Raw genomic sequence first — 14,229 nt, 5'->3', positions numbered from 1 at the left:
TAGAAATACATAATTTATTAAAACATCCATGCTAGACTGTACTTCCCTTTCTCTTAATAGAAGGATAAATGATAAGTGGTTTACCATGTTTTAAAACTTGATCTCATTGATTCTTTTCAGGGCTATAGCAGTAGTTCAGGCACGCAGTCTTTGTTACTCTGAAAGGCTCAAAATATTCACTTCTAATATTTCTAAGAAAGTTTTATGCGTAGTTTTTCCTTAATTTCCTTCTTAACATGCAGCATCATTTCTTTTAAGACTTAGATACTGAACACTGTTGCAACAAGTACAGTACTTGAATAGTGCATTTGGCGGAATACATAATTGGGCAGGTAAGTAGATGCTTTTATGGTTAAAAGGTTCAAAAATAAAAAGTCTTCCAAGTTCATTGCTAACTTTGTAACTATGTTGTGTAATAAGGGATCAGAATATCTCTGGAACAGCCATTCTCACTCATGTTAAAAAAAATCCTGTGGCATTCATGTGGTGTGACTAGAAGTCTAGTGAACAATCATAAAGACTGTTGTCTTTATTTATTTATTTTTCTTGTCCCCACTCTACACAAATGCTATTGAGTCAAGAGAATGTTTGAAATGTCAGTAAGTTTCTCTGGTGTTTTGTCCGGTGTTTCTGCAGCTGTGAACTATGCTCCAGTGCCACTGTGGTCTCATAAAACATTGATGTCTGTGGCTATGTTCCGTGTACATTAAAAGATACCTGTAATGACCTCTCAGCTGTTCCTCCCATGCTCTCTCTCTCTCTCTCTCTCGTATCATCTAATTCATGCTTGTAATATATGAGGATTTTGTAGAAAACCAGTAATAATATACACCTATTAGGTTATAGAACCTCTGAAGCGCTCAAAACTTCAGGGGCGGGGCAATGGTAATAAAACTGTCAGTTTAAATGCAGCAGTTACCCAGATGCTCACGTGCCATGTAACTACGTAGTTAAAAATGGCAGGCTGACTAGGTACTAAAATAATTCCAGAAGTCAGTTCCAGAGGGCAACATCTTCCTTTTCTTCACATTCCATGTTTCCCGCTCTTAAGCATTCCATTCGTTTCTAGAGCGTTCCCAAGACCTCTGTTTTGTTTTACATTGTACCTGAAAAATGCAGCATTTATTTCTAATATGCGTTGTTTGGGTCAATGTATAAGCTGCTGTTCTTTTCCTTCCAGCTCTTGAAAAAAATGACATCAGAAAGATCATAGATATTGAGCAACTGACTTTATATTAAGATATTCCCTTCAAGAGCTGTTATGTGACTGTTTCATCAAGTAACACTTATTTAGCATCTTTTCTGGGTGCTTGTGGCTCTCCCTATTTTTTGCTGTTGTTAGTAAGGTAGTGGCACTTTATATAATATGTTGTTAGTATGATTAGGATCAGAGATCTATGCAGACAAAATGTCGGTAGCAACTGATGGCAACAGTTTCTTTAGCATTAACGTAAGAGTTGGATGTGCACTGGCTGACTGAGAAGGAACTGGACAGGAGGAACAAGTGAAGGAATGAAATAAGCAGTGTTCAATTTATTCTTTTTAAATTGGTTCTAGAATGGAAAAGGATTTATCAAATATGGAATAAGATTTTCCGTATAACTGTATTGTCATTTTTGACTGAAAAGCCTTCTATGGAAAAGTAACAATTTACAGAATAAATTTATGAAGAATGCTGCACTGAACCAATATTGATATTCTTCAGTTGTATGATTTATGGCCAACTATTCCTCTATTCCTGACTCCAGAAAGTGCCATTTATTTGAACTGTTAGGGCAATAACAAAAATCCAATGCATAAAAAGAGAAGATGAGCAGCACAAGATGATATACGTCTCTTGGGTTTTGGTAGGGTAAAAAAAAAAAAACGAAGGGAGCAGATTTTAAATCTTAGTGGGTTTGCAAGAGTTGACATGAATTTAGAATCTCTCCTATTGATTTTATACTTTGACTTTTTATGTCAGAACATCCAAGAGAGTATAAGGGACGTCAGCTCATTTCATTTTTTTTAAACAGACCCTACGTGTCAGTCCCGGGTAGTTTTAAAAGCAGACTTCCAGTGACTTTAGTCAAAAGGTGTATAACTAATGCCCAAATACGCAAATTCCATTTCAAAGGTACTTTTAAATGCAGTATTCTATACTACTTTATTTCTTAAATGCTGAAAATGATTCTTAATCTGCATCCGCAACAGGTGGCTCTTTGCATACATTTTTGATTCAAATAGAGTGGATTTGGACCAGGCAACTCAGAAGAGACTGGAAATAAAACTATAGTTCTTCATTCTTCTGATGTAAAAAAAGAAACAAGATGATAACATACTGTAGTAAGTCATGTTTACCTGTGTCTTTTTTTATATTTGGTGCATTACTGTTTTGTTGTTTTTTCCACAAATTTTTACGTAACAAAGCTTGAATGTGAGACAATTATCACAGAATAAATAAATCGGGTTTTCCATGCAGAGGATACAGTATGTAGTCTGTGATTGTTAGATCTCTCCTAAAGGGGTTGAGAACCATCTCAAAGTCCAAGGGTGGCATTCAGCCAAGTGCCAAGGGTCAGCATGATACCTGTGGAATGCCTCAAAGGCTTGGCCCTTTGAGTAAGTATACGGAGAGTTCTGTAATAAGTAGATTTCAGGAAGGCTTGATGTGAAGCCCTGAAAATGGCTTAGAGTTATGTTGGAATTGGAAGTTAAAGTATTTACTTAAATTAGTTAAATTTAAAATGGTATCTCAGGGCTTAAGGTAGGAATTTGCATAAAATTTAAAACTGAATGGGGAGGTGTGAAGTGAGTCAGCAGGAAATACTGAATCTCAAGTCCTTTTATTTAAATTCATTTAAATTAATTCTAAAATACTTCTAATAACTGAAGAACTTTACAAATGTGAAATGTGTGTAATAAGGCTTACATATGAAATACAGAAACCACAATCAGAATATTTTAACATCTGTAAAACTGGGTATAGCTTTGTTAACTTTGTTTCATATTATTTGTTTTTCTTAATTACACATAGCTCAGATTAGCTGTAAAATTTCACATTTATTGTATTGAAAAACATGTAAACCAGCAAGGTACTGAGGCTTGACATGGCTTCTGACAGTTCTGTACTATGTAACTAAATACCGTATAACTGAACTAATTGCAGGTTTTATTGTTGTCTGTAAATACATAATCTAGTATTGTTTTCTTACATAACATATCCAGCATTTGCAAAGCTACTTCAAAGAACATTTTCTGCAGTTTTGAGCTTTTTAAATCTGATCTTAAGTATATAAAATATGTTGATTCACAGGATTCTTTGCCCAATGAACCCCTCTTTTTCCTCTAACTGAACTCTGTCCTAAGTCTATCAGCCATTAATACTTCTGAGTGATCCATCTCTTAACGTTTATTTCTGAGAACTGTTACCAATTCAGAACAGAGAAGATCTGTCTGTTCACTTAGGGCACCTCTCCCAAAAGACCTGATCTCTGGAGTTTGACTTTAGTACAGATTTCAGTTCTTATCCCAGACCGTGGTCTGCAGCAGTGAGATCTTTTTTGCTGCTAAAACTAATGTGTTTCAGAGAGTTCTAATAATGTAATTTCCATGGCTGCTAAACACACACGTTTCTTCCCTTAGTTCAGAACTGAAGGAGCCTCAGCTTTCTCCTAATTATCTTTGGTTAGTTTGAAATGAACTCATGGATCATAATGCCCAATTTAGGAGCAAAAAGAAGAATAAGACCTACATGGAATTTAAAGAACGATTCTTTTTTTTTTCAGTTGTTTTTCATATTGTTTACAATAAGAACCTGTTTTTAAAAATTGTGTATTTAGCCGCTGTGACTGCAAACATATCTTTGAATTTGGAGAAGGTCTAATATATGTTTTAAATGTATGCCTAGCTCTACACAAGCACGCTTTCATATGCCATAGTGACAGCATTTATAGTTGCACACACTTTTGAGTGCTGCACAGTTTTGAAAGTTGGGTGTCTCCCCTTAAGAGTGTAGTGTATTTAAAAATGTGACACCAGGTCCCGCACAGTGATATGTGAAAATGCTGTGAATGGGCAGACTTTTTTCAGGTGCACTTATAAAAGTAAAACGAGGCCCCTCTGCAGATTCCTGGATTGCATTTGGAGCGTTCTTATTTCTTCCATTCTCTTTTTCAGGATAATCGGTCAAGGGCGTTCTCTGTTGAAGTTTTTATTTGCAGAAGATACTGAAGGAAGTTTTTATTAGCCAAACTGAAATGCTGAACAAGCAACAGAACCAAAACAGCAAAATAATTACAAAAAAACCGCGACATTTTGTTGGCTGATAGCAATGTTGTCACTACTGTATCTTTGGAGTTTGATTGGAGTTAATTATTCTCTCAATGGAGAAAGGAGCATAGCTTTTCCTGAATCAACAAATGGGCAGCCTTTTCCATGGAACCAGTTAAGGCTTCCAGGCTCAACAGTTCCAATCCGTTATGACCTTCTCATTCACCCCAACCTGACCTCATCAGTGTTCACAGGCACTGTGAAGATCGAAGTCACTGTAACACAGGAAACCAGAGCTGTAGTCTTGCACAGTAAACATTTGGAAATCACTAAAGCATTTATTGAACAAGAAAATGGAAAGGGCCAAGCAGATATTAAACAGCTACAAGTTTTAGAATATCCTCCTCATGAGCAAGTTGCCTTTCTGACTACTGAACCTCTTCAGGTGGATAAGAACTATTTCCTTTCAATTAACTATGTTGCCAGTTTTTCAGATGGCTTCTATGGGTTCTATAAAAGCACCTACAAAACTAGGGATGGTCAAACACGGTAAGCAAAGAATATAAAAGTTTTCACACAATAAGATTTCTTACATTAACGTTTGCATATGAAAGCTCTTCAAACTGGAAGTGTTAGTGTTCTGATAATGTAATATTATATTTTTTCAGCTTTTCCCAAGTTGCTTCCAAAGATGTATAGTAATAGAGGTAATAGTTTTATTTTACAGCCTGCCTGTACAGTCATAAAGCTGTAGTTGTTCACTTGTATAACACAGAAACAGCTTTTCCAGCACTTTTTGGAAAATCTCATTTTAAAAACCCTTAGTAAAAATAATATTTTTTTATTTTTTTGTTACGTAAAAAACTGTAACAGTCCAAAATAATTACTGTGTCTAAACAGAAACTGATATTTATTTACATGTGAATCATAAATTTTCATATATTACAAATGATTAAATGTATCTGTTGTAGCAAAATATGCATTATGCATATGGGTTTTTTTATGATTAATAATAATGATAGGTAGGTTATCCATGTAGGTGTTCAGAGAGAAAAAGAGAGACCAAGACAGACCAGTAGAACTAATTCTTAAATTATGTGTAGCTGATTCACTTTTCACACAAAATCTTGCCCCCTAATCTCAATGGCAATCTCTGTTACCATTGTTTAGAACATTAATACTAATTTTTTCATTTGGTTGTTGTATAAAATATGAAGTCAGATCAATGGAAATTTTACTTGCTAGTCAAGAATTGTTGAAAATTCATAAACATGGGCTCTTCTCAATCATTGTTTTACTTTTTTACCCTTCATAAGTGAGACTATAAATATGACAGTCCAAGAATTTTTCTTATGCACCTGTGTGGCTAGCTAGGCATGACCTCTCTGTCAGAGTTTAAAAGCAATTACATAAATGTTTCAAAGGCAGGAAAAGATTTAGTTATACCTGTTGCACTTCTGTTTTCTTCAGGGTTTTCTCTGCCCTTTTTTGATAATCTATTTTTGCTCTAAATCTCTCTCTTTCCCTCTCTCACAGTATCTTCAGTGCAGCTGCACTCTGGACGTGCTCTTCTTTTCCTTCTTTTCTTTACAAGTACTTCTATTTCCTTTTAGCCAGTTCTATCTGAGCTAAACATGTACTCATTCAAAACCATAGAAATAGCATGATATTTTCTTTAATCTCACAATTTATTTAATGTTTTTTATAAAATCCCTTTTACTGCTTCCCTTTCCTCATTTCCCTTGCCTTTCTGAATGATAAACTCCCCCACTCCTCCATGTTTGTAGCACAGTATGACACTATGTTTGGTTGATCCGTAGGCCCTACCACTAGAAATAAGTTCATTAATGTGATCGGATTGCATGTGACTCTATTAAACAAAAGTTGCTTCAGTAGCAGCAAGAACACCTGTTTGGGTACACATACTGCTGAAGTCGAAGCATCGAACTGAGGAATCTGGGATCTCCCTGTAGTCAGGGAAGAGGAAACGTTTTAAGAGAACGACTCAAAGTACCTAAATAAGGCATGATTTAAATCATTCTGTGGAGGAGGCCAGTTCTCTCCATCAGCTATGAAGGGAGCCAGCTGCCCAACTCAGTGAGATGCCTAATGCTGAGTGATAGATCCTCTGACTAAAATATTGCTCCATGTGTGTCACCACTTTAGCCATTTTTGAAACTGGCTCAGGAATAAAAATATCATGACCCGGACTGCTTTAGGATCAGAGGATCTGTGTATGGTGGTTTTAGGAAATTCTGACAGAAATGTGCCTACCAAATGCTTTGCAGTGCTTCATCATTGCATAGCAGTTTAGGTTTCCTCTACCCAAACAACCTTTTTTAATAGTCTTTAATTTTGATGATGATTGTGCTATGGTTTATCAGCTTGCTGTGGTGGATCAAAAAATACTTCCTTAAAAAAATGTGCGTGCTTTCTCTGTTCTTCCAGGTTGCTGGCTTCTACTCATTTTGAACCAACTGCGGCCCGCACGGCATTCCCGTGTTTTGATGAGCCATCCTTTAAAGCCAATTATACAATAAAGATTCGGAGGGAAGAGCAGCATATCGCAATATCTAATATGCCAAAGGTGATTTTTGGGGGGTTTAATCTCAACCCCTTTAACTTCCTGGCATGTCTTCTTACTGAGCCATGTAGGGTGAAGTATATAGCCGCACTATATTGTGCAAAGGACTGTTTTATGCCTGGCTTTTACACTGCCCAGTATTCTGAATATTAGAAAGCACTTACTACTTTCTAATGGATGAGAGAGAGTTAATTTCGGTCTAAATGACTGAAACTATTTTTCACATAGATTCTTCAACAATTCTTCAGTAGCGTGAAGAATTCTCTGCTGAAGTATATTGGGGATAGAATTTTTTTTTTTACCTTTAGCAGCATCTGTAGTCATGTATGCAAAGATAATCTCATTACCTGTGTTAGTAGTCAGGCCAAAAATGATCCCTTCTGGCTTTAAACTCTGCGTAATATAAACTTTACAGAATAATTGATTGTTAGCAAGGGGTAGGATATCTCTTTTTCTCCTTTACACAGTTACACAGTACTGCAGAAATATCTAATGGTCTTCTTTTGAATAACAGGAACTTTCCACAGTTACAGCCTGCAGAATAAAGATCTGCTGAACTAACTTGTCAAATCATGTTGAATTTTGTCTGTATTTGGCTTTTAACCACAGAAAAAGATTGCAAGGGAGTGAATTAAATGGTGTACCAGCACTTGTCTTCCAAAGCTCACCTTGTGTTTGTCTTCTTGTCTTCATGCTGATGGTGTCTTGAGTGCTGCTGTAGTAAAAAGTTGAAAAAAATTTTTTTAAGGTATTTTATTTAGAAGAAAAACTGAGTATAATATGTATCATTGTTTTCTTAGGTAAAGACCTTGCAACTAGGCAGCAATCTGTTTGAAGATCATTTTGCAGAGACTGTAAAAATGAGTACCTATTTGGTGGCATTCATAATTAGTGATTTCCAATCAATCAGTGGTACAACTTCATCAGGAATTGTGGTAGGTTTAAAGATGATTGACATTTATTTATAAAACTTTCAGGACAAGTCAGATGTGAAATTGTACATATCCTGCATATCAACTTCTATCAACATCTTTAGCCTTCTGTATCTGTTCTATAATAGTTTCCAAAATATTGGTCGTTTTAAGCCAAGAAATTATTACTAAGGTAAACCAGAAGTCTCCCCATTATGGAATTCTAAGTTTAAAATAGATGGGAAGAACAGCTCTGAATGTATTTGGGAACTATTGTTTAGGGGGAAGTTTACAAAGGATGAAACCAGTAAGCTCCATAAAAATGACTGTAACGTTGCTATAAATGTTAGAGAATGTCTTCTCTGCTTCATAATTTTGTGACTACAAAATCTGTAAATTTATAACTATAATCAGCTAGATGTCAGTTACTATGTTCTTTATTAAATTCCATCAGCCTGTTTCATTAACAACTGAGAGATTAAATGGTATCTTGGTATCGGAACATTCTGTTGTAAACTGCTGTCAAGGAATATTTTCAGCTGTAGCAGAAGAAAGTAATTTCCTTCCTCCTTGGCCCGAGAGGGATAGAGTATCCTGGCTACGAAGGAAAAGATGAGTTGGAAAGAATCAAGAACGTGAGAGAAAAGGAGATCACATGATAAAAATCTAAAGAAGTATAACCCTCACTTTTGATGCATGACATTATTAAAAGGGATATTCCCAAGACTTTGAAAAAAGATGAGAGGGATCTTGGTGCAAAAAATACATATATGTTCAACTGATGAGTTATCCATTTCTCCCTCCGTGTTACTCTCTCTCTGGACAGTACAGAAGGCTAAAATTTAACTACATCATTAGTATCTGTGTGTCTATCATGGTTTGTACTCAGATGAAAGAGGCTTTAAAATGCAAACCTTCTAATAATCTGTGCATAACACCTTTCCAAAGTAATCAGTTTCTTTGGTGAAAAATTTGGAGTCAAACTTGTGGTTAGAAATGCAGACTGCTATTGGGAGGTCACATAAGTGCTTGTCTGCATTACAGAAGATGGAGAATGTGAGTGGGAATGTACATGCATGTTCTTGTTTTGTAGGCATGTTCTCATTACTTTGTGGGTTCTGGAGGCATTTTTCATCTGGCTAGAGGAAGATGATGTAATTTTTCCTTTTGTTAAAAGAGACGAAAAGCTTCTCGACAACTTTTACAGGGCTATGTTTGAGCTGCTATTGAAACTCTGTTTATCTAACAGGTATCTGTATATACCAATCCAGAGAAGCTGACTCAAGCCCACTACGCACTGGAAGTTGCTGTAAAGATACTAGAATTCTATGAGCAGTATTTTGGTATCTCTTACCCACTTCCGAAACAAGGTAAAGAGTTGAAAATAGTTCGATAACTATGCCTGATAGGAAATGCAGGAGGTTATGTGTTGCTACTTGTTATTTATGCAGTATCTAGAATAAAGTCATTATTAAAAGTATGAAGATGCAATTTTTGAGTCACAGCAAACTTTCAGTCTAAAAAGACAAAACAGAGAAGAAAGATGAGGGAAGTGATAAAATAAAATATATAATTAATATTCTCTTACTCCTACTATTTTTTTTAAGATTTTTTTTCTATTTCAGAGGGTCTTGTGAATGTGTGGTCTGTGTTAGAAGTGGGACAGAGAGCAAATGACATCCTTAAGCAATAAGTTATCACAGGGATTCTTAAAAAAACTGTCATTCAAGGCCTATGACAGGTTGATGAATCCAGTAGGAATTTAACAAACAAAAGTAGTTAGAGGTTGGAGATAATCTGCTTTTGCATCTGGTAGTTTCTCTGAGAAGCAGCTGCTTCTTTTGGCAAAACTCCTGCATGTTTGTAATATACAGATACTGCACAACACAGGAAGATATTTTGCCTTTCATCATTTTTGACGGAAGGTTCACTGTGACGAGTTAACTCCTCCTTCTGTGACTGCTGGTTCCTTGAGGTTATCGAAAGTTGCTAGGTTGACTAAGCATGTTTTTAAGATAGAATTATTTACGTATTCATTGTTTTGAATGTATGGCAGTTCCTAGCCATAGTGGGCCTGAATCAGCTCCATTCCTGTTATTAGACTCACACTGAATTCAAGAGGCACTGAGCCAGAACGTTGGCGGGAATGTTTTTATTCGGTTGTTTACTAGAACTCAGCAATGATGCTGGAGTTCTACATATCAAAGTAGGTAACTGTTTTTTTTTTCCCTCAGATCTTGTTGCTGTCCCTGACTTTCAGTCAGGAGCTATGGAAAACTGGGGCCTGACTACCTACAGGGAGACTTCTCTGCTGTATGATCCAGAAGCATCTTCGGCTTCTGACAAACTTTGGGTGACCATGGTGATAGGACATGAACTGGCTCATCAGGTTGTCCGGTTTTGATAATTTGTCATACGTATTCATCAGGACCTGGCATTATATGTATTATTGGTAACAAAAACACTGATTTTGTTTTGAAGATTTATCTCTGCATCCATTGAGTCATAGCAGTTATGTAACTATAGATCATCTTTCCTTCCTGGATGATAATGAACAGTGATGAGATGAATCTAGCCTTTTCCTGTATTAGCTCAGCATACTCCTAGGGATCACAGCTCAAGCTCCTTCTTCCATCACAGTAGAAAACACAAAGCATGTACATCCGTGAAGAACTTGTCCATGAAGTACTTGTAACTTATGAGTTAGTTACTGATCAAGTGAAGCAAACTATAAATGAGAAACTTAATACCACAATTCAGGAAGTTTGATGGCTAGTGACAACTTAACAAAAATTGCACTGACACTAGAAAAGAGTTTTCTATTGATTTGTAAATTAGTGTTATTTTAAGTTTCTAGTTGGTCTACTTGGAAGTATATCTATTAGCTATCATCGCTAATAACGATCTATAATTATAAGCTATACTGTGATAGCTAATACAGATAAATAAACTATTGCAGACAGAGGTATAAATGAGCCTAAAAATAGATACTTATCTTACTAGCTACTTCTTGAAAATAGTCCCAAAGCGTATCCCTAAACTTCTGGCAAAACCCTCTGAGTCTACTCCTGATGATAGTCCCCCTGACCCTAAAAGCACGGTTTAGGTTGGTGAGTTAAATGGTGCAGGTTTGCCAGCCCTGTTCTAGATGCAGTCTAACAGCCTAATGCTTTTCCATTTGGGCACAAGGTTAGGCTCACTAGAGTAGACTCAGCTAAAATTGTTCTTTTGGTCCTTTTGGATCTGAGGTTTGTGAAGACAAATCGATTTGAGAGTTTTTTATGTCTTCCAGCACAGGTATTCCCTGTATCATCCATTTCTATTTTTGAAAATTTCAGGTGGTCTTCCTCTAGTGACTTTCTGAATACTGTACTGTACTCCAGATACTATCCTGGGGCCGGGGGGAGAAGCCAGTGCTAAGATTGATATGATAATATGCTACATAGGAAGGAGCTCTGAACACGTTTGTTCAAGGCTTTTCCTGCCTTATTTGACGGAAAAGAGTTTTTCCGTCTTGAGTGGATTTTATCTTTTGGATATTAGTTGTATGAAGTATTTTTTTTTATTCTCTTAGCAGAAAATCATTGTTCTGCACACAAACGCGTGCGTTGCATGTGCACACACACACACACACACACACACACACACACACTCTTGTTATACCCAATAAAGCCTGCTTTAAATCCTTTGTATATTCTTTAGCTGCTGCTGAATATGTATGTTGATCTGTTTTAGTGGTTTGGTAATCTAGTCACCATGGAATGGTGGAATGACCTCTGGCTCAATGAGGGGTTTGCAAGATACATGGAATTCATATCTGTTGATGCTACATATCCTGAGTTGCAAGTGGTCAGTATGACAGATTAAAATCTGTTGAATTTTGTAGTTAAAGATGCTTTTCTTGAACTAAATCTGCAAATATTGCTCTTGAAAATTTTCCCAGAATGACCATTTGTTAGATACCTGCTTTGCAGCAATGGGAAGAGATGCTATGAACTCGTCACGTCCAATATCTTCAAGAGCAGAAAACCCAGCACAGATTAAGGAAATGTTTGATACTGTTTCTTATGACAAGGTGAGTTTGTTTCATATATAAGGGTGTTTTTTCAGTTAATAGCCTTTTTTTGACTGCTAGAAATGACAACAATGACCCTGGCTTAGATACAGACAAAGTGAAAGGGAAATTTGACATGGAAATATTATTTAAAAGGTTGAGATTAAAATAGATTACATCATGATGAATTTCCAACAGGAGATGTTAAACATTCACAATTTACACTGTCACACTGTGAGCAAGCACCATTCAGGGTCACTGAAGGAAAAAAAAGATGCTAGTGGATGTGGAATTTCCATACTTACTCTGAAACATTGTAATTAAATGCTCTTATACAATAGTCAAAGTAATTAAAGTGCTTTCATTGTTTAATTTTATTCTGTATAATAGAAATAGAAAAGATACTTCTGTTAGGAGGAAGAGACTTCAAGTCTTGGCTTCAGATGTTCTAAAATATTATCTTCTTGTTTCAGATTTTCTCATTTGGTCTGTATTTATTTGTCTTGTTACCCATAATGTTATGATACGCACCAACAAATTATTCTGAATAGTTTTAATCTGTATATTAAGGAAACTAAAAAAATTAGCTAGTTGTAAAATGGTGCTGTACCTTATTGAATTTATATGGCTACATAGCTGAAGTCTTTCTGTAGCACCTTAATGAAGAACATTATTTTTTACTGGCCTGATGACATATATCTGTAAATATGAAGAAAAAAATGACTGTAAAAAATGCTTTTGAATTTAGATCTGCTGCTGCATACAGAAAAATGGTCATGCTTGCTTATATTCAGTGAGGTGGGTTTATAGCTACAACTTTCATGTTGCCTAATCAATTTTGTACTACTTCCTTAGCCTGCTTCCATTCTCACATAGTCCTTGAATTAGGCAAAGCTATTGCTAAAACCAGTTCGTCCATGCAGGAGTCAGTCTGGTATCTCTTGGATGTCCTTCTCGCAACCACAAAGCTTCATCACACAGAACTTCAATTTCAGAGCTTCCTCATAAGTGCTTTTGCTCCGTGAAAAAAAACGATGAGCATGAGATAATGCCTTGATCTCGGTTCCCGTTTATTCAACATTTGAATGGTTATTAAAATTCTCTGTTTGTTTTAGTAGCTTTGCATTGTCCTCCAGTGTAGCTCTAGCTGTTTCAGAGACACGGGAATTTACATCTTGATCTCACTGTGGTCAATCTGTGTGTGTAGGGGGCTTGTGTTCTGCATATGCTAAGGAACTTTCTGACTGAGGAGGTGTTTCGGAATGGAATAATTCGTTACTTAAAGAAACACAGCTACAAAAATGCAAAGAACAAGGACCTCTGGGACAGCTTGGCTAATGTAAGTTCCCTTCTGCTATTTTAATTGATATAATTCACAGTAGTAAACATGAGTTTGGGAATCAGCTCATTTTCTAAACAGACAGCACGCCCAAAGCCTGTGCAGTTTAAATACTGTGTAAGTTTTGTGTTGAGAATATAGGTGGTACACAAATTCTGTTCTTGAAAGCAGATTTCACCTCTCATCTTTGTTGCAATTTGTGTCACAAAAAGCTGATCAGAACGTAGTCATTGTAAACTATTACTTTGAATATTTTACTCCATGTCTCTGAAAGACATAAAATATTAAAAGTTTGAGCAGCAGATTGGCTTGGACATTGGACAGGAGAGCGTTCCAGAAGTGAACGTCACATTTACTGTGACAAATTCCTACTGAAGTTAGCACCTTGCAGGATTTGGCTGCAAGTGTGGAGCTGAGACGACAAGTAGATCCTTTCTGCTTTGTATCTGACAATATGAATTGAAACATTAAACGCAAAAAAATGAGTTAAATAGATTCAGCTCAGTCCTGTAGACTAGTAGGGCAGTAATAATCTCAATACAAGTTCTAATTCAATGGGAACCATTGCGGTGTATCAGACAGTGGATGGTTCCCATTTTGGAGAAAATAGCAATTGATGCAAGTGGTTGTTGCAGTACTGTTCATGTTTTGAATTTATTATATCATTTTATTACAAAAACCATCACACAAAGCATGGAGTGTAAACAAGGAAGCTTGTATAGTCTAGGTCTTAAGTCAAAAGCTACAAATAACAACCCTAAGATAATAAGCTAGTTTGATAGAATGAAGGTCATATAGGTCCTCCATGGATAACGGAAAGACACTGGGCCATATTGGATTAATCAAGGCTAATACAGTGACACTCATTTTAACTCATCTGATGTATCTGAGGCATCTTGAGTACATCTCCACTGGCTTAACTGAAGTAGCCCAGATTTGCTGGACTACATATGTAATAATGTAAACCTATTTGTTTTCATGAAAAGGTGAGCACCTTCACCTATTTTTTTCCATAGCCTAATCAGTAAGCGGAAATCCATCAATATATTCGATTCGTAGACAAAGTAACCTAATAACGATGTGTCACATT

The 14,229-nt window shown here is 36.2% G+C and overlaps 1 protein-coding gene across 4 annotated transcripts in view; it reads left to right on the top strand.

Moving 5' to 3' along the window:
* Positions 1–14,229, top strand: part of LOC138060845 (endoplasmic reticulum aminopeptidase 2-like) — a 34,401-nt gene that overhangs the window by 719 nt on the left and 19,453 nt on the right. For all 4 annotated transcript variants that reach the window (XM_068928463.1, XM_068928464.1, XM_068928462.1 and 1 more), the window contains exons 2-11: positions 259–332; positions 2,194–2,325; positions 4,159–4,800; positions 6,700–6,838; positions 7,636–7,770; positions 8,996–9,116; positions 9,981–10,135; positions 11,482–11,595; positions 11,690–11,821; positions 13,008–13,139. In XM_068928463.1, the coding sequence (XP_068784564.1) occupies positions 4,313–4,800; positions 6,700–6,838; positions 7,636–7,770; positions 8,996–9,116; positions 9,981–10,135; positions 11,482–11,595; positions 11,690–11,821; positions 13,008–13,139 (1,416 nt within the window). In that variant the 5' untranslated portion in view covers positions 259–332; positions 2,194–2,325; positions 4,159–4,312. The remainder of the gene's footprint in view (positions 1–258; positions 333–2,193; positions 2,326–4,158; positions 4,801–6,699; positions 6,839–7,635; positions 7,771–8,995; positions 9,117–9,980; positions 10,136–11,481; positions 11,596–11,689; positions 11,822–13,007; positions 13,140–14,229) is intronic.

The sequence above is a fragment of the Struthio camelus genome, chromosome Z (genome assembly GCF_040807025.1).
Source record: "Struthio camelus isolate bStrCam1 chromosome Z, bStrCam1.hap1, whole genome shotgun sequence".
NCBI lineage: Eukaryota > Metazoa > Chordata > Aves > Struthioniformes > Struthionidae > Struthio > Struthio camelus.
The sequence above is the reverse complement of the archived record's forward strand: the minus strand, read 5'-3'. Positions and strand labels throughout refer to the sequence as shown.